This window comes from Ovis canadensis, chromosome 21 (assembly GCF_042477335.2).
Source record: "Ovis canadensis isolate MfBH-ARS-UI-01 breed Bighorn chromosome 21, ARS-UI_OviCan_v2, whole genome shotgun sequence".
Lineage (NCBI taxonomy): Eukaryota > Metazoa > Chordata > Mammalia > Artiodactyla > Bovidae > Ovis > Ovis canadensis.
The window spans coordinates 25,365,819-25,393,550 of NC_091265.1; the positions used below are offsets into that span (position 1 = coordinate 25,365,819).

Genomic DNA, 27,732 nt, shown 5'->3' on the forward strand with positions numbered 1-27,732 from the left:
AATGATAATAGCTACTACTTTTCACTTTGCCTCTTTTGACTAATTACAATACTAATTAATTTACTTCCTTTCTTCATTTTGCTGTAATGCACTTGGACTGCACAGATCCTTTCTCTGCTACTGTAGATGCTGTTGATGATGCCATTCCAAGCTTAAATCCTTTCCTCACAAAAAGTAGTGGTGATGTTCACCTTCCTATCTCTTCAGATGTATCCACTTTTACTACTAGGACACCTACTCATGAAATGTTTGTTGGTAAAGTACCATTTAACCTTTCTTTCCAATTAATGTTTATACTGCCTAAGTACTTTTTAACGTATCCATTATTTTTAAAGCACTGCAATAATTACTTTGGATTTTAATAACAAACTTTAAAATAAACTAGCAATAGTGTAGTGAGGTTTTTTTTACACTAGTATCCCTGATTTTATTTGATGCAAGTTTTCAGGAAGGAAAATTTCCTTTGAAACTGAGTTTGGTTTTGTTCTCTGTCATACTGTAGCATCACATGCTACATCCTGCTCATTAGTTCAGAGTTGGTTACTAGAGTTGGTTGAAGAGTGACGTCTCTTGAACTTACGTGTTTATGTGTGCTTATATTTTTCCCTTTCTGTTTGAGAGAGAGGGTGATTATCACCCTTAGTAGCTTTCTTAATCTTTTTTCCCCTTTTTAATTTCAAATAATGGTATAATTTTATATTGTCTAAAACCTGTACATACCCTGTATCTAATCTTAAGGGTCTCACTTCATTGTTAGCCTGGAGGTAAATGGAAAATAGGAAATGAAAAGCAACTTGACTGAATAGCTTTAATTGTGATATAAAAATCTTTTGAAGAAAGCAAAATTTCATTCCAAAGTTATACTAGGAAGAATACGTTTTTAAATATATGCTAAACTGAAATAAATGTTTTTGAATCCTGCTAAAATGATGCTAACACCCCTTAAAAGATGATGAACATGCTTTTATTCAGTTCAGAGATACAGCCAGCGTAAGGTGACACAAATGTAAGTCTTTGATTGAAGCATCATGCATAAAGTCATCTGTGTACCCTAGATAGAGCAGGTGGCCACATTCTGAATATTGTGTTAGCTATATCTGAGAGAGAAGAGGGGAGAGTGACTGGAAAGCAGTAGTTGGAGACTTGAGAAAGTTTCAAGGCAGGTGCTCTAATTACATAATTAGTCTTATCGTTCTAAAGTGTAATATTTGGTGGCTGTAATTCCTTTATTATATTGTAATACATTTAAAAATTAGGTTAAAAGCAGTTGAAACTAAATTATACATTTTGTTACTCTTAGAAATATGTCAGATGGTACCTTTTTGCTTGGTAATAAGCGGTAGCAAGAGTTATCTTCAGAGTGTTCTGTTGTAGTCTTTTACAGGTTGTATCTTTTCTTCATATTTACTGACTATGCATGGTATGTATTTAGTAAATATGACTATCTTTTTTAGTCTGTTCCCTTAGTTTGAGAATATGAAGCAGATATGACTTTGATTTGGGCTGTATATTTCCATCTTTTAAGTCAGAGCAGTGCATGGGCTTCAAGATGTCACATCTGTGTCCACTGAAGACACAGGGGACTTAACTTACTGTTAAACACCTTATCTTTGTATTGTTACAGAGTATTGTTAAATACTCTTTCTTTCTAAAACGTATTGTTAAATACTTTTTTTTTTTCTGAAAGTGCAGAAGAGGAGATTAAAACCCACTGATATCAACCAATTAGGCAATAATCTAGAGTAGGGGTCAGCAAACTTTCTCTTAAAAGGTGGTTAGATTGTAAATATTTTCGGCTTGTGAGCCACACAGTCTTTTTCACAGCTGCTGAACCTTGACATAGCATGAAACAGCTATAAACAAGACACAAACGCATGAGCTTGGCTGTGTTCCAGTAAAACTTTATTTACAAAGACAAGCAGCTATAGTTTGTTGATGCCTGTCATAGAAGAGGCCTTTAGTAAGTCTTTCAGTGGAAGTTGAAAGTTCCTAAGAAGTACAGTTGTGTAATAAAAATTCCAGTAGTTTCTTACTCAGTAGTAAGAGCATGAAAGGACCACCCAAGGTGTGTCATTCCTTATACTGCATCATCTAATTAGCCACTAGCCTCATGTCATCCTTTAAAGCTTGGTTTATTAAAATTAAGTGTTAAATTACAATTAACATTTTTCTTTCTCACTTGTACTAGCCACAGTTCCACTCTTCAGTGGCACAGTGGCTACCCTAATGTACCGTATGCACATATCTGCATAGTGTGCAGATTTATAAAGCATTTCTGTTACTAGAAAGCGCTGTTGGATCATGCTGCTCTAGAATAGTGATCAGGAAACTTAGTGTAAGGAGCCAGGTAATAAATACTGTAGGCTTTTATATGATGCATAAAATCTCTGAGTCATCATCTTTTCTCTTTTATTTTAAACCCTTTCAACATGTAAAAACCATTTTTAGCTCTCATGCCATATAAAAATAGGCCACAGGCTGTAGTTTGCCAACTCCTGCTCTATAGAGTTAAGCATGACCAGAAAAAATCAGAGAGCTAGATATGTAGCTACCTTCCAGATCTTTCAGAGGAGGACCTTGACTTGATATAGTTCTCATTGTAGTTTGTGGCTTGCCCTCATTACAGCCCTAAGGATACTGGGATGTGTAAGTCAGGCGAGTGGGTCGTGGTCCTAGCCATGCCATGTTTGTGACTGTTGAGGCCTCCTTCCTCATCTGCAGAAGAAGACATTAGAAGACATGTTAGTATTGGCTAACAAGCCAACTGGTTCATGTTTTTTCATCTAAAGATATGAAATGTTGGTTATTTTTTAAAATTTGTTGTGAATATTATTTATATATATGTTTTAAATATAGTACTCGTAATGGAGCCTTAAGTGGTTATTTTTAGTAAGTTGTAAATTAAAGAACACCAAAGGCTTGGACTCCTCTGTTTTCTCTTTTGGTTTTGTTCCTGTTTTTGCTTTTAATTATTCCATTCCACTCTTAGCTGTTCCTCCTCACTTTCTCACTTTTCTCTCTTTTTCCTATCCTTTCTTTTCCTCCCTTATATGCCTTGTCAGATACTTTTTGTGGCACTCAAGCTTATCGTAATACTACCTTTATGTGCCATGAGCCTTCTACTGTAGCTGGTTTATTTGGAGGTAGGTAACAATAATCTCTAAAATTTATTAGTTTGTTTATGCAAGAGGTATTTCGTTCTGTTGTTTTCCTTAAAATGAGTTGGTAAGAAACAAAAACATTTGGTTTAATAAATAGTAGAGTTATTTTCTCAAAAAAGTATGAGGCCTGTTTATTACCAAACTACCACCAAAATCTTTAACAACCCAGCCAATTTTTCTCAGAGGTGTTGGAATGCCTTTCTGTCCCCAACACTTGTTCATCTTGTACCTTTCAGTCAGCTTATTATTTTCCTCTTGAAATTGTTCCTACAGTGCAATATTAATAAGTGTTAATCTATGAAGTGACCAGTGACAGACTTTTCACTGGGTTTTGTGAAATGAAAGAGATAGGCAAATTCAGTTTTCATCAAGTTAACCTTAACTTGGTGAGCCTATTCATCTTTTGCTGGGAATCCCTAAATCTTCTCTTTTGAAATGGTGATATTTTATAACTTTGCTTTAAGTCACTCTTAAAAATTAAAGGTTGACAGTCTAATCAGCTATTATAATTTATTAAGAATTTCCCTTTTACTTTTTTCCTCTACTAGTCAAAGCTGTTAAAATCTGAGGTACTAGCTCTGGATTACTTTGTATCTTTTCAACTCTTTTATTTATTTTATTTATTTTTTTATAAGAAATGCATTTTATTTTCATTTAAAAAAAATTAATTGCAGCATGTAGGATTTAGTTCCCTGACTAGGGATCAAACCCTGGCCCCCTGCATTGGGAGTTCGGAGTGTTAAATGCTGTTCTACCCAGTAATGTCATAATTTCACAGATTGGTGCCCCTTGGGACCTCAGGAGACGGCTCCTCTCTTTACAGAAAGTAATGAAGTCGTTTTTGTATTATTATGAAGGATAGGCTCATCTCTGAATATCAACAAAATTCTAGAAAGAATTTGAGACAGGATATCAGAGGAAAATAGAAATTTGATATACTGTCCTAGTTACAAATTATTGTTCCCTTTGTTTTCTTATTAAATGATGCCATAGCTCAGACATTGTTTCTAGGATTTAAAGAACACTGTAAGCTTCTTACACTGTAATGGTGTAGCATGGGGATGTAATTATAAAGCATTTAGATTTTTGTCTTTCTTGAGTAGATACATCTGTTCCTTTTGTAAGGAGCTTTGAGAAGAACTCGCAAGCCTGTGGTATATTTCTTAAATAGTGTGTATACTTCAGAGAACTGTTAAATCAGTATATGTAATTATATTTTGATAATGTTGTATTCTCATTGTATGGCCAGTGTCTGAGTTAAGAGTATTTTAAGGGCTAAATGACTATGGGGTAAGATCAAACTTGTACAATTAAAAATCTTTGCCTCTACAGAATATTGATACTCAGATGTAAAATGCTACTTTTTCAGTAGTATTATTGATGTATACCAGCTTGTGTGAGTCACTGTTAATAAAAAGTCCTTTCTGGCTTCTCTGACTTTGAGGACCTTCTTGAACTTGTCACCAAATCTTGTCCTAATTTTTACCTTTTTCTTTAAGATCAGTCTTTTAGTACAGCATTATTATACTTCCTTAAATCCTGGTCATGTACATTAAGAGTTCAGTGTGAGATTCTTACAGATTGAAATTGCCTTTAGCAGAAAAATGGGACAGGAAGAAAGGGTCTATGTTTAGGGCTCAAAAGTTTAATTTCTCTCAAATATAGTTGTTAATCTTCTAATACCAGATATTTAAAACTTTTTAACATTATGAGTTTATAAAATTTAGAGATGGAAGACAATTCCTTCCACAAGGAAGGAATTTATTATAGCCATTTATTCCAGCCTTCCACAAGTGAAAGAATTCTTTCTTTGTGATCCTTGCTAGGCTGTTCTCTACTTGAATATAGACTCAGTGATTGAAAGCTCCTCAAGTCATGTGACAGCCCTAATAGGTCTAGATGGTTTTAATTCTTCTAGTTAGCCTATAGAAATTCAGAACCTCACTTCACAAAAATAAAACTTCACACAACTGAAAATCTTACATTTACTTCAGCATTACCTGGTTTCTATATAAACTGGATGTCTTGGCTGAATGCCGCTAGCATCAGCGTAACATTGACAGGAGAGAATAAATTTTCCCTTTATGTTCTTGTGTTTCAGTGTAGATAGTTAAATCAGTATGTTTGATTATATATGTGGCAGCCCCACTTTGGGAAATAAAGTTCAACTTAGAAGATGGTTGAAAATAGTCCTTTTTTTTTTAATATTCAAAAAACATCTGGACACAAGGGATTCATAAGGATTAGTGGGTTATAACTTTTAAGAATCCTCTTCCTTCACAAGTGAACTTAAACTGTATAGCTTTTGATTAACCATTGAAGGAAGGAAGGCGAGAAATATGGAAGGTGAGTAGGCAGAGGGAGAAAGACTTTTCGGGATACTAAGTTATTTTTTTTTTAACACCACAAAATTCTTATTCCCAGATGATCCTTTAAATTTTGGTTTCGTACAGGATCCTAGAATTTTAGATGTGTTTGGTTTTTTTAAAGATCGTTAGCATAAAAATTTAAGGTTAAAAAATAAGCAAAAATGTTATCTTGTAATGAAACAAACTAGTAATTCAACTTTACTTACTTTTTTATTTCCTTAGTCAGTGAGGTGATTTTGTTTTGGAAAATGCAATCACTACAAGGAGATGTGGTAGTCTAGGAAACATCTTGTTTGAAGGGTTGGCTTTGTGTTTTGTTGTGGGAATTCAGGGCTTTTTCCACTCTATTTTCATAATTGTTAGATATCTATAAATGTAGAGTTATTAAAGATTGAGCTGCTTCCATTTTGGTTTCTCTTAGGGTTCACTCCTTCTCCAGTTGCACAGCCGCATCCTTCAGCTGGCCTTAATGTTGACTTTGAATCTGTGTTTGGAAATAAATCTACCAACATTACTGTAGATTCTGGGGGTAAGAAAAAATTACTTTATTACCTTTACTTTAGTGTTCTAGTTTAGAGTCTGTGTAAGGACAGATAATGATACTTTTACCATGTGTAAATAGATGGAGTTAGGATAGCCAAAGAAGTGGGTCCTCCTCCCCCAATGACTGGAAGAAAATTTCAAGCGACTATTAGCCTTTATTCTTTTCTTAGTGGCAGTTTTGAATCTGGGAAGATTCTGTTTCTCCCTGAGGTGTTAAGAGAGAGGAAAAAGAGATTTTCCTTAGATTAGAGTTCTCAATTACTAGTGACCATGTGTAGAATGCTCTGTTTTTACTCACTATAATTTTTACTTTTACTGAAATAAAATTGGCTTTTTTGAAAACTAGGAAAGTATTACCTGAGGTACCTTGATGTATTGAAATAGTCTGTATAGTGAATGGCTGAAATAATTAAATATCAGAGCTATGGGTGCAGGGCCTTTTTTTTTTTTTAAAATCATTTTGTAGTATGCTTGTTCATTTGTCTTAAGACAGCTTTATAGACCTATAGAGCTAGGTTTCCACTTAGTATCTTGTTAATTTGAAGTTTGTAAAAATTGAAATCCTATAAAGTTGACACTAAATTATGTTCTTAATCGTAGAGTGGTAAGTGTAGTAATTAAATTCAGACCATTTAAACATTGAGATACTCTTAATTTCATAATATACAGTTATTAATAGTTATCATAGGTGTTTATACAAAAGTAAGAAGCAAGCTTATAAACAGTATGTATGGACTAGGAACTCATGTTTTTCTGTGCACTGGTAGGTTTACAATGATTTTTGATGTATTTAACTTTTTCCTCTCGAGTTTGTCTTACTGGGAGGAAGGATAAAGGATATAGAAACCAGTTCATATTTTATAAGCCCCCATTTTTAGTGACTTTCTTTTTCAAATTCTCTAGTATTCCTAGGTTATGCTATTGAGTCGTTTGCTGGCTTGGTTGATTGGATTTGTTTTACCTTTTACCCTTCAGGAGAGAACCTGAAGGAATTTTATTTTTCAGCAATGTCCTAGTTTACTACATGATTCTGTGCAATTAGAGTGTAGTTTAACTATTTCTTAGGTTTAATTTAGGCGGTTTTTAGACAGAAGAAAAGAGATAAGCTAGTGGTTTATTTTCACTTGGTTCTAATACACTGTTTTACATATACCTTCCATTCTTCACTTTGAAGAGTATTAAAAAGTCTATGAAATATGGTTTCTTAAAAGAAATGTTTTTTCAGAGATGTATTTTTTACCTATATTTCTTCAAGTGTGAGTGAGTCTTCAGAAGACTTTGTCAGCTGAGGGGGAGGATTAATTCCATCCTTCTCATCCCAGTTTTGGAATAAGAGTAGTTTACTTGAATGCTTCTTTCTTCATTCTCTTTAACTTTAGTGTAATTTTGTTATGATGTGAGACAAATGAATTCTGCCAAAGTACATAGAGCCGTCTCAATCGATTTACTTTGAAATGGTGGATTTCTCCTTTTTCCACTTAAGGGCATTTATTAGTGCCCATTTTCTTAGAGGATTTTTCCATTAAACAAACAAGGAGAAAAGTCGAGACCTCCTTTAGAAAGCTATAGCTCTGTAAAGTTCCTTACAAAATCCTATTTCATCTGTTTGTAACTTTAAGGCTTTGATGAACTAGGTGGACTTCTCAAACCAACAGTGGCCTCTCAGAACCAGAGTCTTCCCGTTGCCAAACTCCCACCTAACAAGTTAGTATCTGATGACTTGGATTCATCCTTAGCCAACCTTGTGGGCAGTAAGTATTTTTTGAATTCTTGAATCTTCTTTACAATAAGTTGTTTTATAAAAATGAGTCTAGTTTTTAAATGCTTTCTTTTTCTCCTGTCCTAGATCTTGGCATTGGAAATGGAACCACTAAGAAGTGAGTGTTAAATTTGCATTTTTTCCCCCATGTGCCATCTAGAGGTTGGTTTGGCTTTTATCTCAAGAAAGTATGTCTATAAGTGTCATCTGCATCTTAAATGCTCTGTTCAATCTAAGTTTATAGTAAAAAAACTTCATAATTACAGACATTTATATCTTACTTGTGTTTATTTAAAGTGATGTAAATTGGAGTCAGCCAGGTGAAAAGAAGCTAACTGGAGGATCTAACTGGCAACCAAAGGTTGCACCAACAACTGCGTGGAATGCTGCAACAATGGTGAGTTGGAAAATCTCATGATATACTAACATGAATAATTTGGGTGAATATGTACCATGAAAATGTGTTTAAAGCAGCGATAAAGCATAAGTGTAAAGGTCATTACAAAATTTAAGAAATAAAAGTAATTTTTATTTCTTTCATTCAGCTTCTAAAGGAAGCTGGGTTGACACTATTTGCCAGGTACATTTTTGTAGCTAATGTTTACTTAAGAGTTATTTTGTGCCAGGCATCATTCTAACGTAATATGTGGTTTTGTTTTATGTAATCCTCAAATTAACCTTATATGGTAGTAACTATTATTATCCTATTTCACAGATAAGGAAATGGAAACATAGGATTATTAAGTAATAAGCCCAAATAAGAGAGATGGGGTGGGTTTTTAGAACTCAGGCAGCGTTACCTCAGAGGCTATGCTCTTAATTATTATTCTCTATTGCTGGTTTCAAATCTGTTATTTATTTGTCTAACACTGAATCAGTTGCTAATTTCACACAGTGTTTCCCCTAAAAATGGCTCAGTGTTCACTAATTCAGTGTTCTGGTGACTTTAAGAACCTTCAGTTCAGTTCAGTTCAGTCACTCAATCAGTCACTCAATCATGTCCGACTCTTTGCGACCCCACGGACTGCAGCACGCCAGGCCTCCCTGTCCATCACCAACTCTTGGAGTTTACTCAGACTCATGTCCGTTGAGTCGGTGATACCATCCAACCATCTCATCCTCTGTCGTCCCCTTCTTCTCCTCCCTTCAGTCGTTCCCAGCATCAGGGTCTTTTGAACCTTAAGTGCAGCAAATAAGGAGAATAGGCTATAAAAATTAGATGACAGTATTAACAAAGCTAGTTTCAGCTGTGTATGTATACACACTCACACATCTTACATAGATTATAATCTTAAATCCTAAATAAATTTATTCTAGTAGATGATATTTTATTTTACAAAAGAGAAAAGGAGTTTCAGAGGTGTTAAGTTGACCACCCCGCTAATTGGTACCTAAGTTGAAACTCTAGACCTGGCCAACTGGCCCCAGAGCCAGAGCTTCTTCAAGTATTCCGCATTGTTCCCTAGTTCTCCATCCTCTGGTTATCTTCTTGTTAGAACTGGATGTATCTGGTACAGATTTTTCACTGCTTTGCACATGTCTATGAAAAAAAGCTTCACAAGTATTGATTTGGGGATTACAAATAAATTTTAGTTTGTAGCAAATTTGCAAATATAGAATCTATGAATAATGAAAATTAATTGTATGATAATTAATGTCTAAGAGATTCTCTAGGCAAGAATCCTAGAGAGGGTTGCCATTTCCTTCTCCAGGGGATCTTTGCAACCCAAAGATCAAACCTGGGTCTCCTGCATTGCAGGCAGATTCTTTACTGTCTGAGCTTCCAGGGAGGACCAATGAGTTGGCATCTAATACTAAAGAAGTTCTAATAGTTTTAATTACCATAAGGTATGGTTGTCCCTGAGTAGTTTTGTGGCTGTACCATACCCTTGGTTAGCTACTGTTTTACCAATCCAATATGTCTTCCTGGGTCAGAGAAAACCAATTTCTTTTTGTAGAAAAATTTGAAACGTGCTTTCTTGCAAACTTGGGCTAATAAGCAGCATTTTGCATGTTCTGTCCTTGCTGTTCTTGGAGACCCTCATACCCTTGTTATAGCCACTTTTATTATTAAATCTCCTCCAGAGCATTGTGCTGTTTTGCTGTTTTCCTTGGGTTAATTATAAAAATTAAATATAGGGCTGAGCTAAAAATAGTGTGCTATTAAAGTTTTCTATGACATTATCTAGAGAGTTTTATTAATCTCAGTCTTCATTAGTGGAAAATAATACTAAAATTTAGCCACCTTTTAAAATCAGTACTTTTTCTCTGGGCTTCCCTGATGGCTCAGCAGTAAGAATCTACCTGCCAATGCAAGAGATAATGGGTTTGATCCCTGGGTCAGGAAGATTCCCCTGGAGAAGGAAATGGCAACCCACTTTTGCCTGGGAAATCTTGCCTGGGAAATCCCATGGACAGAGAAACCTGATGGGCTCTGAAGAGTTGGACATGACTTAGTGACTAAACAACAACTTTTTTCCTGGTAGTGGTCACTGCCATCACCAGTAATAAAACCTTACATTTTAAATAGTTTACGTTTTACACACACACACTCACACACACTATCCTGACTCTAAAATAGTGCATTCGTGGGAGCAGCTGTTTCCCCCTCAAGTGGAAAGCAACTCGGAAGCAGATTTAAATTGAAATCCATCCCTTCTGACTCTGAATCCAATGTTTTTCCCACTGTAACACACCTCTAGGTGTGAGTCATACATTGATATAACATGAACCATGATATAAATCTGAATGCTGATACAAAAATACAATGACTAGTTTCTTATTTTGTATTAAATTAGTATTAATCTATATGAAATAGTAGAAATTTGCAAATAACACTTGACCTTAGATTGACTGTTAGAATGTAATAGACATCTAACCATCTAGAATGTCCTGATAAGAAACCATATCTATGGTGCTGTGTTGTATATGGTAAGGTGCATCATCTCTTTAGAAGTTGTGAAAATATTTGTATGTATGTATTTTATAGAGGTTCATTTTAATGACTAACATTTAGGGCTGGTGATGTGATTCACTACTTAGATAAACTGCTGCTTATGACATTTCTTTACATTTCTAACTTTTTTATTAATCTTTAAACACTGTCAAGGTTTTTAAGCTTTTAAAAATTTAAAACAAATTTATTGATATTTTATTAAAATATATAATGATGTTACATTACCAACTCTTTTAACTGCTTGCTGCTTTTTCTGTGGTATTCATTATACAATGCATCCCTGTTTATGGTATGCACTGAACTTTACACTATTCATACTACCGATAGGTTTTATATTTTAATGACTCTTGAAATCATTAAACTCTTGTGTAAGTAAGGTGATGATGCCAAAGACTAAATTTCCCTTGTCAACCTTGATAGTGTTTTAGTGTAGATGTTCTTCCATTAGATACTGGAAATACAAGGAATTCTAGGTAGTTAATGAATGTACATGTGAACTAAAATGCTCTCTATGTATTTTCTGTTGTGTAAGTACTTGTTCTAATCCAGTGTTATTGCATTGTGTAATTGTTCTCCCTGGGAAAAACAGAATGGCATGCATTTTCCACAATACGTAAGTGACCAAAAACTAGCCTTTTTTGCAATAAATTGGCATGCTATTTAACCACTGCTGTAGCAGAATCTCATAACCTTCCAGCTATTACTTGTTTTCACATTCAAATTTTCAATGTGCCAAAAATTCTTCCTAGCATCTACTGATTTCATGGGTTTGTTGTAGAATTGATTCTGATGACGGTAGCATGGGAAATAGAAATTTTTTTTCTTGCTTAATATTCTGCCATTTGCTGCCAGATGGCTGGGCGTCTGTGTTTGTATCTGTGCTTCCACTATGCACTTGATGACTTCTGAATGAAGGGAAATGGTGATTGTGGTAATGTTGGAAATCACAGTTGCATGAACTCTTACAGGCTTCTGCTGTACTTGGCAGTTTGTCTACTGCTCTTGCAGCTCTTGGTTCTTAAGTAGGGGGAGACCAATAAGTTCTACATGCTCACTCAAATACTAAACTTTTAACTATTCACTTTAGTTATGCTTCATTTAACTTCTCCATGTGTATGTTCAAATTGCCATATAATTTATTTTTTATGTTTTAGCAGTGTTATTGGTCTTTCACCTGTCTTCCTCTTAAGTTTTTATTAAAAGATAACACATAGGGAATGTTGTTAAGACAGCAAATATATCTAAAATTATTTTTGCTGAGGTCGCATATTTCAAAGCATGAATTGAAGTGGGAAGAGGAAGGACCTTAAACATCTTATGGTAGATCGTTCTTTTAGACGTTTAAGCATAAACAGACTTGAAAATGTATTACTCTTCTGAATTTGTGCTTTGCAGAAGATATTTTAAATAATTTACAGAATAAATTGGAATACTAATATGTATACTCTACATACAAACTTGAGTCATACTCCATAGTGGTTTGAAATCTTTGGGCTTATTTGAAAGAAGTGAATGAGGTCCTTAGAAACTAGTCTTTTGGAAGATCAGATTGTTCATTGATTTGAAATCTTTAAGCTTTGTCTTTGCTGCAGAAGTGAAGCACCTAGGAACATTCACTGTGCTGCTTTTTCTGGGCAGACATCTTTATGGGAGAGACGTTATGTTGCAGGATTTGAGTATTTCTAAAAATCTGAATTTTTTAATGCTGTAAAAGCACATTGAAATCTTAGATTACTGTTGCATCTAAGTTTAAATGGTATTTTTTCTTTCTAATAATTCTGCTTTTCTGCTAATTTTAAGACACCTTTTGTCATTGAGCTTGACACAGTTATTAACGAACACAAATATCACCTTTAATCACAGCTGTCTTAGCAATTCTTTTTAGCTATTAATTACCTGGACTCCATTGACATATGTGAGTTACACTTGCTTGTTTGTCTTTTCTCTCACCATGTCAGGCCCCCCCTGTAATGGCCTATCCTGCTACTACACCAACAGGCATGATAGGATATGGAATCGTAAGTATTTTTCCCAACACAGCTTTTTGAAAATCGGTTGACCTGCATTTAACATGTATTTATTTCCAAATTTAACTGAAAAAAGAGTTAGTGCCACATATACCCTTAGTAACTAGCACAGAACCTTGTGCCACAGCATAGGTTTCATAAGTATTTCTGGAACAGTTGTTATACAACAAATATCATTTATTAATGTTTACTGTATTACTTGGCTTATTTTTCCTCTCATAAGTATTGTTAGTCATCTGTACTTCATTGTGAACTCATTTAAACGTTAATGTTAACTCCAAGTCTCTGTTGCTTTGACCTCATATTAATACCAGTGAGGTCTTATAACCTTAATACTACTATAGTGGATGTGGGGAGTTGATATTTCTTGCATTGTATAGGGAGTAAATTTAGTTTAGTGAAGGCCAGAGAAATTTTCCTATGACATGATTGGTATAGTGCAGAAACAGTGTTTTAAACTTTTAAGCTGCCCACAACCCACACTATAAACTGCTCTTACTCTCCCAGCTTTCTTAATATACAGACTCAAATAAGAGATGAAGGTGTAGTAGCTTCAGCCCACTACACATTCTGGGAAACTTGCTGGTGGGAGGCGGTGTTCATCCATCAGTATTGCTGCTGAGGCTACTTGTGCTACTTTTTTATTTACGTCTTAGTGAAAGTAGCTCTTTCCCTGCATATGAAAAAGTTTCATAAAAGCTTTTGGATTAGTAGTCATTACATAAAAAGGGTGTCTACACAGAAAACTCATAAAGTGAATCACTGAAAATAGGAGTCATCTTAAAAAGTTAAATAGAACTTGCAGAAAGATAAGATTTTAGAACATTGCATTTTAACCAAAATAATATGATGGTCTGTGTGTACTCTGTTCTGTCACTTATGTTAATTTTATATCGTGGAGTGGTAATTTTTAAAAAGATGGTTGAGACTTATTTTTAATTATTTAAGAATGAACTAACATCTGTGTGTGTAATTTAAGCCTCTTCTTGGTTTTCTCTAAAAATGTGTAAAATAAAATGAAAGAACTGTTGAAGGTAAACTTCTTCAAAGAATCAACTATTTTCCCTTGTGCTTACTTGCATTATGGTATAAGAACTGGATTTGATGAACAAAGGCAATTTACTTTGAAATGTCTTAGCCATTTTATAGTTTTAAGTTTCCCTATGTCTAAAGATGGCAAATTTGGAAATTTTTTTTTGGTCTAAATTATTTTGTCTGTTTATTTTAGTTTGAATTTTGCAATTCATATAGAAAAAGTTGAGTTTTTTGGTAAACTTTATAAAATAAGCACATGAAAGATTTTCCATACAAAAAAAATTCTCTTTAAATTTTTAGCTGTCAGTCTTATTTGCATTTATAGACATTTCCCCTTTGAGTTAATTCAGATGTACTAGTACATCATTATCATCCTTCTTGTTTACTTACTCATAATAAGGAAAATGTGAGTCAGCATCCTTTAACTTGAGAATTTTTGTTTTTCGTCTTTTTAGCCTCCTCAAATGGGAAGTGTACCTGTAATGACACAACCAAGCTTAATATACAGCCAACCTGTCATGAGACCACCAAACCCTTTTGGCCCTGTATCAGGAGCACAGGTACTAATTCACATGCTGCACGTAACTTATACTGTGCTTGATGTGGAAGAAATATAATACCAAAAAATCCTTTTATGCAGCTCAAAAAAACAAGTTGTTAGCATTTTTTCCCTTCGTGGAGGATGATACTTTCTTCGTGTATCTTTCTCATGTTAGAGCTTTTAGGTATGTTGACTATTTGGAAAGAAAGGATAAGCAGATTACAAATAGGTAAAGATGGAAAAATCTTGATAACTTATAGTTGGTGGGGCCAGTTAAGAAACCTTCTTTCTGATAACAGTTCTGATGTGCGCTCTCCTCTGTTGGCCTTAGAAACCTTGAGCTCAGAACTCAGTTCTTGGCTTGAATGCCACAGTGAAGTGTTGCCGTTGAGATATCTGTGAAATTTGACAAGTCTTCAAAAGTTGTGAATGCTATTTTTTCATTAGATAACTTTCTCCTGCTGAAGATCATATTTAAAAACAGATACCCCTCTCCCCACAAAAGAGCAAAAAAGCTTGAAATGCCACCCTGACCTAATTTCTTCACAGGAAGGACTTTTCTCTTCAGATGTTTCTAAGGCCTTCTTCAGTTCATGAAAATTCACCTGGATATTCACTTCCTTTTTCATCTCACTATTGTTAGCATCAGGGAAATCTGGATTTTTTTTTTTTTTGAAAAACGCTTCTCTCATTATGGTTAGGAGAGGAGAGAAGTTTCTTTGTTGTTTACCTCTCTGATGACATCCTGTGGGATGAGACCTTTGTAAAGAGATAGGTTGGCTTATCCCTCTCTATGACCGTGCTCATATCGTTTAACAGTTGGGAAGTACTGACGTGTGATTGTAAAAGTCACCCCCTTTCGTGGCTTCCAGTGCCAACTGATTGGTTCTTTTATATGTTTAATGCTGTTTGAAAGCATTCATGAGCATGTTTGTTGATGGACTTGTTATTCCTTCTCCACTTGAATGCAGGTAGTTTTACACTTGCCAGTGTATGCAGTGTTACATTGCAAAAATTAGTTTATATTGATCCAGTTAAGTTAGTCTGTATGTATCTCATAGACCAGTGAAGCAGAAGAGACCGTTTCATTTTTCAGCCTTTTTGAGTATTGATCTCATTTAATAAATTGATGTCTTGGGCAGTGCCAGTGACTGGAAGTGGATAGTGAATTTAATTCTGATTGAGTGGTAAAATCTATGTTCTTTGAATTTCATGTATTTCCCCAGATGCCTCTTTTGTTCCCATTTGTCCATGTTAAAGTGACCTTTTCTTCCTGCTCCTCAAACAGTTAAGTATTTATAATGAAGTTAGTTGGCAGATGAGGTAATTGATGCAGTTATCTTTCTTATGCATTTGTTTTTATAAATTAGATTATGGGTATTTATATTTTCTTTCTTTTCCATCTTTTACCAGCAGCAGTTCTGAATTTGGCTGAATACTGTTAAAGAAATGTATAGATTTTTATAACATTACGCTGTTGATAATTTCCTTAACTTTTGATGTAGATCCTTTCTTTAGTTTATATGTCTTCCTTTTTTTCTTTTTTTAGTTTTTTCTTTGTTACCCACATTTTTAACTTCAGGTACATGTAGTTTATTTTTAAAAATTGCTTTGGGTTTTTACTGTTACAAGACCAAGTGATAAAGAACTTAAACGTATTTAGAGGGAAAAAAACCCAACTATATTTTGGGGCTGTAAATATACTGGTAACCACTAACCACCTAATTTTCCCTGATGCGTAGCTGAAACCCTGCACCTAGTGTGGGTCTTGTCTTGCAAGCTCCTATCTCAGAAACAGAATATACTGTTACTAAGCTTGGGTGCTACCTGACAGTTTGCAAACACTTTCACATGCATTACCTCATTCTCAAACTAATGTTTAAGGTAGATGGGCCTCCTATCACTAGTTTCACCATTCTTTATTTTTAAAAAGTTGAGATTTGGAAAGGTTCTTCAACTAAACCAAACAGATGGTGAAATGCTACTTAGCTCCTTTCTGGCCCAGTGCTCATCTGTGCCACGGTACCTCTCTGCTGCTGCTGCTCAGCCTGGGTGGCCACTACGCCACTGCTGTCTTCCTGTGCCCATAGTGAACCACCCTGCTAATTCCGGGGTTTCCTGTTGGATTGTGAGCTATATTTATGTGTCTAAGATATAGCTATAACTGTAGTTGTCAAGAGCATCCTATACAGTTTTGGATGATACTCTTAACCTTGAAACATTGTGCCATGAGGGTTTTTGGTGTGTGTGTTTTTAATATAGTTTAAAACAAATCTTAGTAAAAGAGAATCTACCTTAAAAAAAATTGCTAGCCCCCTGGCATCAGTTCTTAACACAGGTTTTATATCTTGTTTCCTTTTGAAATCCATGTTAACTGTCACCAAAACACCAAAACAGTGCAAGAATTTCCAAGTATATAAATGAAATAGTGATAGAACTGCCCTTTTCTAATTACTTTCTCCCAGAAGAGAATGAGAACATTTGGGAACAAGCATCTAGTTGAAAAATCAAATTTGAAGTCAGTAGGTAATTTTAAATATTACTGGTTGAGAAAAGCAATGAAGAAGGCAAATTGATGACAAGGAAAAGAAGATTGGGTGGCAGTGAAGTGGTTCAAAGAGGCTTTGGACTTCTCCTTACAGCGTTATTTGAACCAGTTGAAAGTCAGAATCTTAAATGTTACAATGTTGCTCTTGATTCCTTTCCCCTCTTTGTTTTCCATATATCTTAGGACAGTGTCCCACTAATCATTCCTCTGCTCTTCTTAGCCCCTCCCTTTTTGCAGTCTATAATCCTTGACCCAGATGGGAACCTTTCTTGCCTTCCTAGTTTAATCCATGTGTAGATACTGGAGTAAACTTCTGTAGGCAGTATTTGTAGCATCTTATCTCCAGACTCAAAAATCTAAGGAGATGAATCTGATATAACTGAACATGTAAGATACACCCTCAGCTTTTCTTTTGTCTTAAGAACTACCTCACAGAATTTCCCTCTTTGAAATAATAATGAGTAAGTAGAACATTCGTGTCCTTCCAGCTCCATGCATTCACAATTCTCGGTGATTATCCAGTGTTCTTCTGCTGTTTGTCTTTTCTAGAATAACTTTTGTCTGTCATAAAGTGGATTTGCTCTTTACTCGTTCTAAGTTATCTCTCATCCCTTTTCCATTCTCCTGAGATTTGAAGTTCTTTTACCTGTTCTGCATTATTTTTCCTTATAGAATTTGTCACTACTTAGCACCTGTCAGTTCGTCCATTTGTCCATTCATCGCTCCATCCATCCATTTGACCTAGTGAGAGTTGCCTATATTAGACTAACCCTCACAGAGGCAAGCTTGTATAACTTTTATGTTCATGGTTCCTAAAATGGTGCCTGACTCATAACAGGTTTTGAACATTATTTGTCAAAGAAGGGAATTTGGTTGAAAACTTACCTTTTCCATTGTGTCACTTACTCTGTTTCTCATTGATGTATCTTTTTACTTACTTATAAACATTGTAGTAATTTAAAGCAGTATGCAAAATTGGTTTAAATTCTTTGCTAAAGACTGTAAGCTAAAATGTTAGGTGACTAACCTGAGGAATGAAAGTGCCTTTAATTTCATGATTGAATATTTTTAATCATTTAAGAATTAAACTATCTTTGGAGTAGGAAAGATTTTCTCAAGCTTTAGTTTTTAATAATTCTTAGCTAGTTTCTTCTGGTCCCATCACTTCGGGGCAAATAGATGGGGAGACAATGGAAACAGTGACAGATTTTTTTTTCTTCGGCTCTAAAATCACTGTGGATGGTGACTGTGGCCATGAAATTAAAAGACGCTTGCTCCTTGGAAGAAAAGCTATGACCAACCTAGACAGCATATTAAAAAAGTAGAGACATTGCTTTGCCAACAAAGGCTCAACTAGTCAAAGCTATGGGTTTTCCAATAGTCATGTATGGTTGTGAGAGCTAGACCATGAGGAAAGAAAGCTGAGTGCTGAAGGATCAATGCTTGTGAGCTGTGGTGTTGGAGAAGACTCTTGAGAGTCCCCTGAACTGCATGGAGATCCAACCAGTCCGTCCTAAAGGAAATCAGCCCTAAAAGTCACTGGAAGGACTGATGCTGAAGCTGAAACTCCGATACTTTGGCCACCTGATGCGAAGGCCCAACTCATTGGAAAAGACCTTGATGTTGGGAAAGAGAGAAGGCAGGACGAAAAGGGGACGGCAGAGGACAAGATGATTGGATGGCATCACTGACTCAATGGACGTGAGTTTGAGCAAGCTCCGGGAGACAGTAAAGGACAGGAAAGCCTGGCGTGCTGCAGTCTGTGGGGTTGCAAAGAGTTGGATGTGACCGAGCAACTGAACAACAACAAAGCTAGTTTCTTTTAACTTTGGCCGTTCAGTGGTAGCAGTAAACAAAATAATTTTTCTTAATGTTTAATTTAAACCTTTTAGTTGTTCTCTCATTGCTATGCTTTGTTTCAATAAAAATTCTTTGAGGCAAAGATGTCTCTTTATACAGTATAAAATAAATAACAGTTTATAAATACAAGCGAACTCCCATCAAAATAGAATCTTTTAATCAAATCCCAGTTCTCCTACTATTGTCAGAAGTCTTCCTATTTCTTGAAGTATTTCTTTTGGGAGCCATTACTTACTAAAGATGTAGCTTATAGCTCCTGCTCTCTTATCTACCATACTCTTATGTTCCTATAGACCTATACACTTACTCTGTTCTGTTCACATTTTGTGCTAATTCTATATTTTAAAAAATATTTTCACACAGCTTAAAGATGTTCTGTTTCATGACTAATGTAGCTTTTTTTTTTTTTTTTTTAATGCCTTACATGAGTGCATATTTCTGTTTGTTTGACTGTATGGAGAATACTAGAACCGTATGGCTAATGCTTTTTTTCCTTCTCTTCCATGCTTCCTCACACTATTTTATTTCCTGTTACCAGTTACTAGTGTGTTTATTAACTTGGGGAGAATGGGGACTCTTACTGCCCTCTCTTGGCTTGTGCTTTATATAAACACTGGTACATCCTGGTATATAAATTGAAATGTACATTACTGGTTAATAGTTTGTAAACTCATTCTATGTTGCAGTAATGTAGCAATTATGTTACTAAGCATGAAGACAGTTAGCCCAGTTTTGCTTTCTTCTTCTTTTTTTTAAATTCCCTGGTGGCTCAGGCGGTAAAGCGTCTGTCTACAATGCGAGAGACCCGGGTTCAATGCCTGGGTCAGGAAGATCCCCTGGAGAAGGAAATGGCAACCCACTCCAGTACTATTGCCTGGAAAATCCCATGGACAGAGGAGCTTGGTAGGCTACAGTCCATGGAGTCGCAAAGAGTTGGACACGACTGAGTGACTTCACTAGTGGCTAGTGATGTGAAGTAACAATCTCTTAATGAATGTTCATAAAACAGTTGAGCTGTTGAAGATTTGGTGAGGGGTGTGTTGTGTTTATGTTCTTACCACTTTTTTATATGAGAATCTCATACTGATCCCCTTATCAATCTGTTTTCCAAAAAGCAATATGAAAACCATAGAGTGTTACATTTGCAGATCTAATTTTTAAAATAAGCACATTAAAAGTTTTATTGTTTTCCTGATTGGTATTGGGAGGCTTTGAGGGTTTTTTTAGTAGAGGATATGGATAAGATGTAAAATGGCTGCTGTGTTTTTATTTGTATCTGCCAGATCTAAGACAGTATGACATCAGTTGAGTGTCTGAAAGAACACAGTGGCTAGTTGTGAGTGCCTTTTACCGACCTAAATGGGAGTACTGTTAGCTTTGGCTATTGGAATAATTTAAGTCTCACCAAAAAAAAAATGGCCTTTTTAATGACTTTCTTGTGTGTGAGAACTAATAGCTGTCTTTGCTTTTAGGCTTTACGTTTTTGTTTGTGTTTTTTTTGTTTTTTTTTTTAACTTTCTTGGTGTGTTAATTGTGGGTGTTGGCAGTGCCTCTCTGTCAGCTGATCTGCCCAGCTGCATTTCTGTGGAGCCTTTTGCCTCGTCAGCAGTGTGTTGTGGTCATTCATCCTTGCTTAGTAGAAGATCCCATGGTGGGGATTTGCTTTGGAAATTGGGATTTAGTACCATTGGTGAGACTGTTTCTGTAGTCCCCTGGGCCTACCTGAATCAGTCAAAACAAAAATTGGAGGAGTCCCATCTGCTGACCATTATCGTTAATAAGACTACCTGTAGAACCAGGCCTTTTCACTGGATTTTTGCTGAGGACATTTTTTTTCCCTAAAAGGTGGAAATCTAATTCTTGTTTTCAACAAAACTGGAACATATTCATAAAATATTGGGTGACTGTGAGGTTCTACAAAGTCTTCATGATGAACATCAGTGACTGTACAGCACTGTGAATATAGAAGGCACACAGTGTGTATTGACCGACATAGACTAGAGAAATCCTTTTTAAAAATATCTTTCTAATCTTAAACTTCTTTCTATATATTAAATATAGCCATAAATTCCAGCTGAGTGGAGATTAATAGAGATAGCGAGTTTTAGAGAGGAAGCAGTCAGACTGCTTTGGGAACTGAGACTGCTCCAAGTCTGTTGTTGGTGTCTTAGGGCTGCCATAACAGAGTGAACCGCAAAGTTGATGGCTTCAAACAACAGGAATTTCATCTCTCACAGTCCTGGAGGCTTACAGTCCAGTAATAGGGTGTCAGCAGGTCATGCTTCTCCCGAATTCTCTAGCAGAGGACCCTTCCTTGCCTCTTCCAGCTTTTAGCAGCCCAAGTCATCCTCTGCCTCTCGCATATGGCGCTCTCCTTGTGTCTCTGTCTTCACGTGGCATTTCCCTCGTAGAATCAGTCATTGGATTAGGACCTACCCTAATGACCCCATCGTTACTTGATTATATCTACAGAGACCCTATTTCCAAATAAGTCCCTTTCATAGATTCATTCATAGGGGTCAGGACTTCAACATATTGATACCTTTTGGGAGGATAGTTCAACAGATTCGTCAGCTCGACTCCCCACTAACCAGGTGTTTCAGAGAAAGTTGCCCTTGGAAATTTGATGAGCCTCAGTTTCTTTATCTATAAAATGATGATTTTACCTTATGTATTTTAGCATTTGCGGAACTAGTGTTACCATAAACTACCAAACTTGATTTTATATTAAAATTTTTATTTGGTCCAATTTAGTATAGTTTATAAGCCCCCTTCCCCGCCTTTTTGGTGGGGGTAGCAAACCTTTTGTGATAATGCCCAAGTCTAAGGAGCTCTCTCCTTAGATATTTTAAATTGAAGCCTAGTAGATAAATCAGGTAATAGCCTCAAGCTCAAATATGGAACACAGTTTGAAAGTTGTTTTGACTGAAGAAAAGTGCCATATTTTCAATAAATAGCAAATAAGTGGTTCGTTTTAGGTATAATTACTATTTCATCTCCTTATGTACCAGTTAACATAAACCTAAGCTTTTCATTTTCTTTGGTTTTCAAGGGATAAGAAGTTAAAGTCTTATAGAATGAGCCATGAACATTTTATTCACATAAGCAGAGCCAGCTTTTAGGATTTCCATCCATCAAACTGAACTTTAAACAGACTTCTCTTACCCTGGAAACACTTCTTATAATGGAAATGTTTATTTTTAGCTTCAGCAGTTAATATTTCCTTCCATGAGTTTAAGAAGTCTTGCGATCCATTTCCCTCTGCAGTTTGGTTTTCTTTAATTTTTTGTCAATTTATATTGCCATGATTTTAAGATGTCTCAGATGCCGTTTTGCAATAACATTTCTCCTATGTAAAGAGGTTTAGAAACAACATACATTTAAAGAGAAATCCTCTTAGGTCACTGTTTTGTGCCCCTAAAAACAAGATGAGTAGTGCTTTGAAGGCAACAGGAGTAATGTTGGCATTACTTTTTGGTGTTACTGATGGGCGGAAGCCCGTGATGGGGTTGTGTTGAACATAAACCCAGGAAACAGTTATCAAAGGTATTTGACTCAGCCTCCAGAACAGGTCCTTTACCTTATGCAATAAAGAAGTCTTCTCTTTGTAGCCATACTTCTCAGAGGCAGCTGAGAATAGCATTGTCTTTAGTATAAAATATTGCAGTGCAATACTGTATGTTTATGTCTTACTCATCTGGATTCAGTAACATACAAACTCAACATATCTTTCTGTGGCTTAGTTTTGTAGGTAATGTCTCGGTGAAATCATATTAAGTAGGGCTGAGGTTTCTAAAATGTTTTGATTACACAGCAGTGTCAGGAAAGTAGTCTTTAAGCATGTGCCTTCAGTGTATTTGTACTTTTTTATTCTTATAGCAATGTTATGTACATTAAAAACATGGAGAAATAGACGTTTTAAGAGGGGTAAAAATAGGGAAGTTCTAATATTTGCTTCTAAATACCCCACTTCGGTGATCATTTTTATACAGAGCTTGTTTTATCACCAAAAATCATTTTAACTTAGCATGTTGTAGAATGAAAATTTTACTTAGTGTTACTTTAAAATATAAGTTTTGCATTTTTAACTTAACATGTTATAGAATGTGTTTACTGTGTGTAAGTCACTGCTAGTTGCTGAACAAGAGACAAAATAAATATCTTATTCTTAATGTTTCTGTACATTTGAGGAGCCTGAAGGTGAGTGTAATATGGAAGCACAAGTGACTGGCTGATGGTAAAATAAACTCTTAAAAGAGCAATGCAGATTCATTGAGATTCAAGCTGATCCTATTATATAAAATTAGATGAGCATTTGATTGTAGAGGGTAAGGAGGGTTGAACTAATATTTGAGAGACTAATGTATGCCACTCGACGAGCTGGGTGCTTTTTGTATATTTCGGTCCTCAAGGCAGCTGTTAAGGGAGGTTTGGGTATTGGGTCTTTCTTAACCCTGCTTTACGAAAGAGCCAGGATTAGATTTGTCTCCATCTTTCCATAAAACTGTGTTCTCATCCTTGGCAAAAGAAGTACACCCATTTTTCTCCTAACTTGCCTCTTGAACAAAGACAAAATGAGTCTTTACAGTGTTGCTATTTGATATCCAGGCTTTTGGATTCAAATTCAGATGTAAAGATGTGGCAGAGTTGCTCCGTCTCTAAGAATTTTAAGCACAGCCAGTATGTATTTCAAGAAGTTTGTCCTAAAATGCCCAGTCTTCTCCTATAAGCTTTCAGTTGCACTAGGCTTACTTTCTGAGACTGATGCTATTTTCTTGTTCTAACATGAAATTTTCTTTCTTTGGTGTTGAATGTTATAAACTGAAGGAGTAGTAACCATTTTTATTTTATGGTCTTTAGTATATTGATAGAACTCTATTTTTAAAAATTCCTTTATTGGAATATTTGCTTTTTTTTTTTAACTTACGATTTCTGTACTGTCATCTTTACTATGCTAAACACACACTACAGCCAAAAAGGAAAAAAAAATCTACTTAATTGCAGCATTTTTATAAAGGTTGATTCAGGTGGAGAAAGGGAGTGAGGGAGTGTCAGCTGAGTTGCCATCATCAATTACCTGTACAGTTTAGTATTTTTATTTATATTCAGCTCTTCTTTCATTGCTCACTATTTCATTTTCATATAAAATGAGAAAAAACTTAAGTATGTCTGTTTTAGACTAGTGAGACTGACCATTTGTTTAAATGGCATATTTAGTTGTGGGATAGGTCAATTTAATTTGAACAAACTGGTGGCTGTACTAATTTTTTTTTAGCTCTGTGTGGTCTAGGGAATGTTACTGAAATAAATAAGTGAAAGTCTTTCTTTTGTTTGGATGTGTGTGTGTTGCCATATTTGTAGTAGAATATGACTGAAGTGGTCAGTTACCATTTGTCTTATTGCTACCTTGTAAAATAGTGATTTTGCAGTTAACAAAGATCATTGGATTTTTCTCTTTTTTTTAATTTTTTTAAAAAAAATTATTTATTTTTTGAAGGCTAATTACTTTACAGTATTGTATTGGTTTTGCCATACATTGACATGAATCCGCCACGGGTGTACATGTGTTCCCCATCCTGAACCCTGTCCAGTACGTAGCAGCCCTACATATTCTTTAACATACTCTCAAGAATGATAAGTAAAGGAGAGCTAACCCTTGTAGTTTTGGGTGACTTTCTCAGGCTCTTTAAATCCTGCTGGTTCTCAGCTACCAGGATCCTGTTGCCCTTTGGTGCACTCCATTCTTCCTTCTTTCCTTGAGCAGTGACTGGGCTCTTGCAGAGTATTTCCTTTCCTTCACTTGCCTTTCTTGCTCTCTGAACTGATGACTGTCTCAGCAGTGCATGATGTGCGTGTCCTTTGGTATGGGTGCTGGAAGGATGGGACAGGCGGTGAAGGACTGCTGCGCGGCTCAGCCCTTGGCACCCCGTGCAGGCAGCCTGTCCAGTCTGGGCCGAGGTTCCGTCTGCTTGAGATGGGTGTTGCTGATATGCAACTTAACTGTGGGGCTACTGAGTCTTATTTTCTCATGTTTTAATGTAGCTACATGTTTTTTAAGTAGGTGTTGAAGACTTATGTATGCGTTTATTTTGCCAATTTAAGAAATAGGAGAAGTGTTAGAAACTAGCAGTTTTTCTCCCAAGGAAAATTAATGCTCTTCAACATTATTATTAAGCCTCTAGGACTTTTCTCTAGCAGTGTGCTCATATATGGAAAAGAAAAGAGTTCTGGTGTTCCATTTTCCCATATTCTTCAGAGTGCATTTTCCTCTCAGACTGCTGCCCTTATGAAAATGCGATTCAAGAAGATGTTTTAGTGAGAGGCTCTCATACAGGACTGTAGATTTTGGATGATTAGCGTTCTGCAGTAAGCAGGGACTTTTGTTTTAACATCAGATGAAAAAGAAAACGTGTTTTGGAAAAAAACCCAGTTAATCTTTAATTCCCAGCTCAGTGATTACTTTACTTAAAATCATTTTGCTGCTGAATGGTCATCCTAGTTGGTATGAAAGGCGGAGGAGAAGCATCTTTCCAATTAAGCTTCTCTGCCTGGATGATACTTGACTCTCCAATCCCAGGCCTACTGTCCTGTCTTGCTGTCCATAGCTGCTTGTGTAAATTCCATCAACTTTTCCATTGTCTCTTCCCATTGTCTTTGAACATTTATTTCTGAGAACAAGGTCTGGATTAAGAAAATGACTCAACCACTAATATAACTGGGCTTCCCTGGTGGCTTAGAGGGTAAAGCGTCTGCCTGCAATGCAGGAGACCTGGGTTCGATCCCTGGGTCAGGAAGATCCCCTGGAGAAGGAAATGACAACCCACTCCAGTACTCTTGCCTGGAAAATCCCTTGGACAGAGAACCCTGGTAGACTGCAGTCCATGGGATCTGAAAGAGTCAGACATGACTGAGCGACTTCACTTTCTTTCATTAATATAACTGAGAATGATTTCTAAACCTGTAAATTAATCTTGGCACCCAAAACAACAAATTTCATATGCTTGAGGTGTGATACATTTGTTGAAAATTCACTGGCTATTCATGCTTTGTAGTGCTTAAAAAAAAAAAAGGCAGAAATGGGATCACTTTGAGCCAGCAAAGACAGATTTTGAGCCTTGAAATCCTTTACATGAATTTGAATGTTGAGGTATGAATTGAAACTGTTTCTATTTAGCTCTGATTTAATGCTCAGTTGAACATTCCTGTGCTGTGTGCCTCTGCAGTCTAATGCAGGTGGAGGAAAAAAATCAAAAGTTTCTTCCAAAATATTCTTGCCTGGAGAATCCCATGGACAGAGGAGCCTGGCAGACTACAGTCCATGGGGTCACAAGAGTAGGACATGACTTAGCGATTAAAAAGAGAGAGAAAAGAATAGCTTCATACTTGGTTTAAAGTAGACTTGATGAAGGAGATATGGATGGTACTTCAGGATTTGTCTTTACTTGAGGAAATACTAAAAATATTTTGATTTCAGCAGTCTATTTGCCTTACTGTATGTTTAAACAATAAGAGCAAATTCCAAGAATCAAGTAAATGTATTCTAACAGGAAGCTGAATCAAGGATCTTAAGTATTCCCTGTATTCAGGGCAGTATGTGGGTAGTTCAACTATGGTAGATAACCTCTGAGCTCATTTCTCCCTCCGGAGTATAAAAGCATCAGCTGCAGCTTTTCCATATAAACAGGCAGGAGACAGCTAATTGTCCAAAGTGTGAACAGGGAGGACAGGACTTTGCACCTCTGATGAGGAAGGAAGGAAAGAGTATTGCAGCTAGATGTGTTGGCTCTGGACAGAGGTCAGATTTTCCACACCATTTGACAGACAGCCTCTACCCCGGAAGCCGCCATCTGCAGCTCACAACTGTACTGTGGCTCCCTTCTTCCCCACTCCCACTCACACATACAATAAAAGTCTTAACCATGGGTCAGCTCATTTCGACCTTTTTGGGTAAAAGACTTTATTCCTTTGGAATTCAGAAACAACAATTTGTTTTCTGAAAAGCACATGCCATTGGATACCCTTTAACTTGACATGTGACTGAAACTTTTGTTTTAATGATTCTGCTTTCTGCACAGGCTGCCATTATATATTTATTAAAGATGACAAACAAAAACCACCTCCTCTTTCATTACATTTTCTGCCTTCATGTTCTGTCGTTCTGAGATCTTTTTTCTTTCCCTCTCTCTGTCTCTTTCCCCCAGCTGTCGGCAGCCTCCAGCCCCTCCAGTCACAGTCCTCACAGAGCTTCAGGAAAGGACCCTTTTGCAGAGCTCTCTTTGGAGGATTTCTTATAAATCACTTTAGGTATTGCTGCTTGTTGGGGGAGACGGGGACTGCAATAACTTCTAAAAATTACCAAACATTAAGCACGAATGGCTCTTCTCTTTTGTTTCTAAAGGACTCTAGGTTCCCCCCTCTTCCTCCTCTGTTCTTGCGGTGAAGAATAATAGATCCAAATAGGGCAAGAGGACAAACTGCTCTTGGAAAATGTCTTTAACATTGTCCGAAGGTGTGAAACCAAAAGACCGTCTCACATGTGTACATATAAGCATCCACTGCCCACAGCAGATGGGTGAGATCAAACACCACCCATTAAAGCCTGGGTGTTTGTGTTCAGTCTAAAAGATTTAGAGAACAACTGCAGTTTTATACATTGGATTCAAGCTGAATAAGGAGCATCTGTAGCTTTAATGTAATGGCCAGGATTCATTGTGAAGAATTCATTTTTAACAATTTCTTTAAAGGGTTATTTTTTTAATATATGCCTGCTCACTTTAAAATGGTAATATTTGCCCCTCCCCCCAAACCAGCTTATTATTATTTTTCTAAGGTAAGGGCAAGTGAATACATAATACCCTTTTTGATAGAAAGATTCTGCTTTTAATCCATACCACCTCTTTTCCTGGAAAGCAGTGTCATTTTTCTTCTTGATG

At 36.1% G+C, this 27,732-nt stretch overlaps 1 protein-coding gene across 16 annotated transcripts in view; it reads left to right on the forward strand.

Moving 5' to 3' along the window:
- Positions 1 to 27,732, forward strand: part of PICALM (phosphatidylinositol binding clathrin assembly protein) — a 99,332-nt gene that overhangs the window by 69,639 nt on the left and 1,961 nt on the right. Inside the window, exons 13-21 of one of the 16 annotated variants that reach the window (XM_069564822.1) lie at positions 106 to 255; positions 5,952 to 6,059; positions 7,708 to 7,824; positions 7,920 to 7,950; positions 8,130 to 8,229; positions 11,378 to 11,401; positions 12,747 to 12,806; positions 14,306 to 14,410; positions 27,001 to 27,156. In XM_069564822.1, the coding sequence (XP_069420923.1) occupies positions 106 to 255; positions 5,952 to 6,059; positions 7,708 to 7,824; positions 7,920 to 7,950; positions 8,130 to 8,229; positions 11,378 to 11,401; positions 12,747 to 12,806; positions 14,306 to 14,410; positions 27,001 to 27,093 (788 nt within the window). In that variant the 3' untranslated portion in view covers positions 27,094 to 27,156. Of the gene's footprint in view, positions 1 to 105; positions 256 to 5,951; positions 6,060 to 7,692; positions 7,825 to 7,919; positions 7,951 to 8,129; positions 8,230 to 11,377; positions 11,402 to 12,746; positions 12,807 to 14,305; positions 14,411 to 27,000; positions 27,157 to 27,732 lie in introns of those variants that run through there. The other 15 variants (XM_069564821.1, XM_069564825.1, XM_069564826.1 and 12 more) reach the window with 15 other exon arrangements.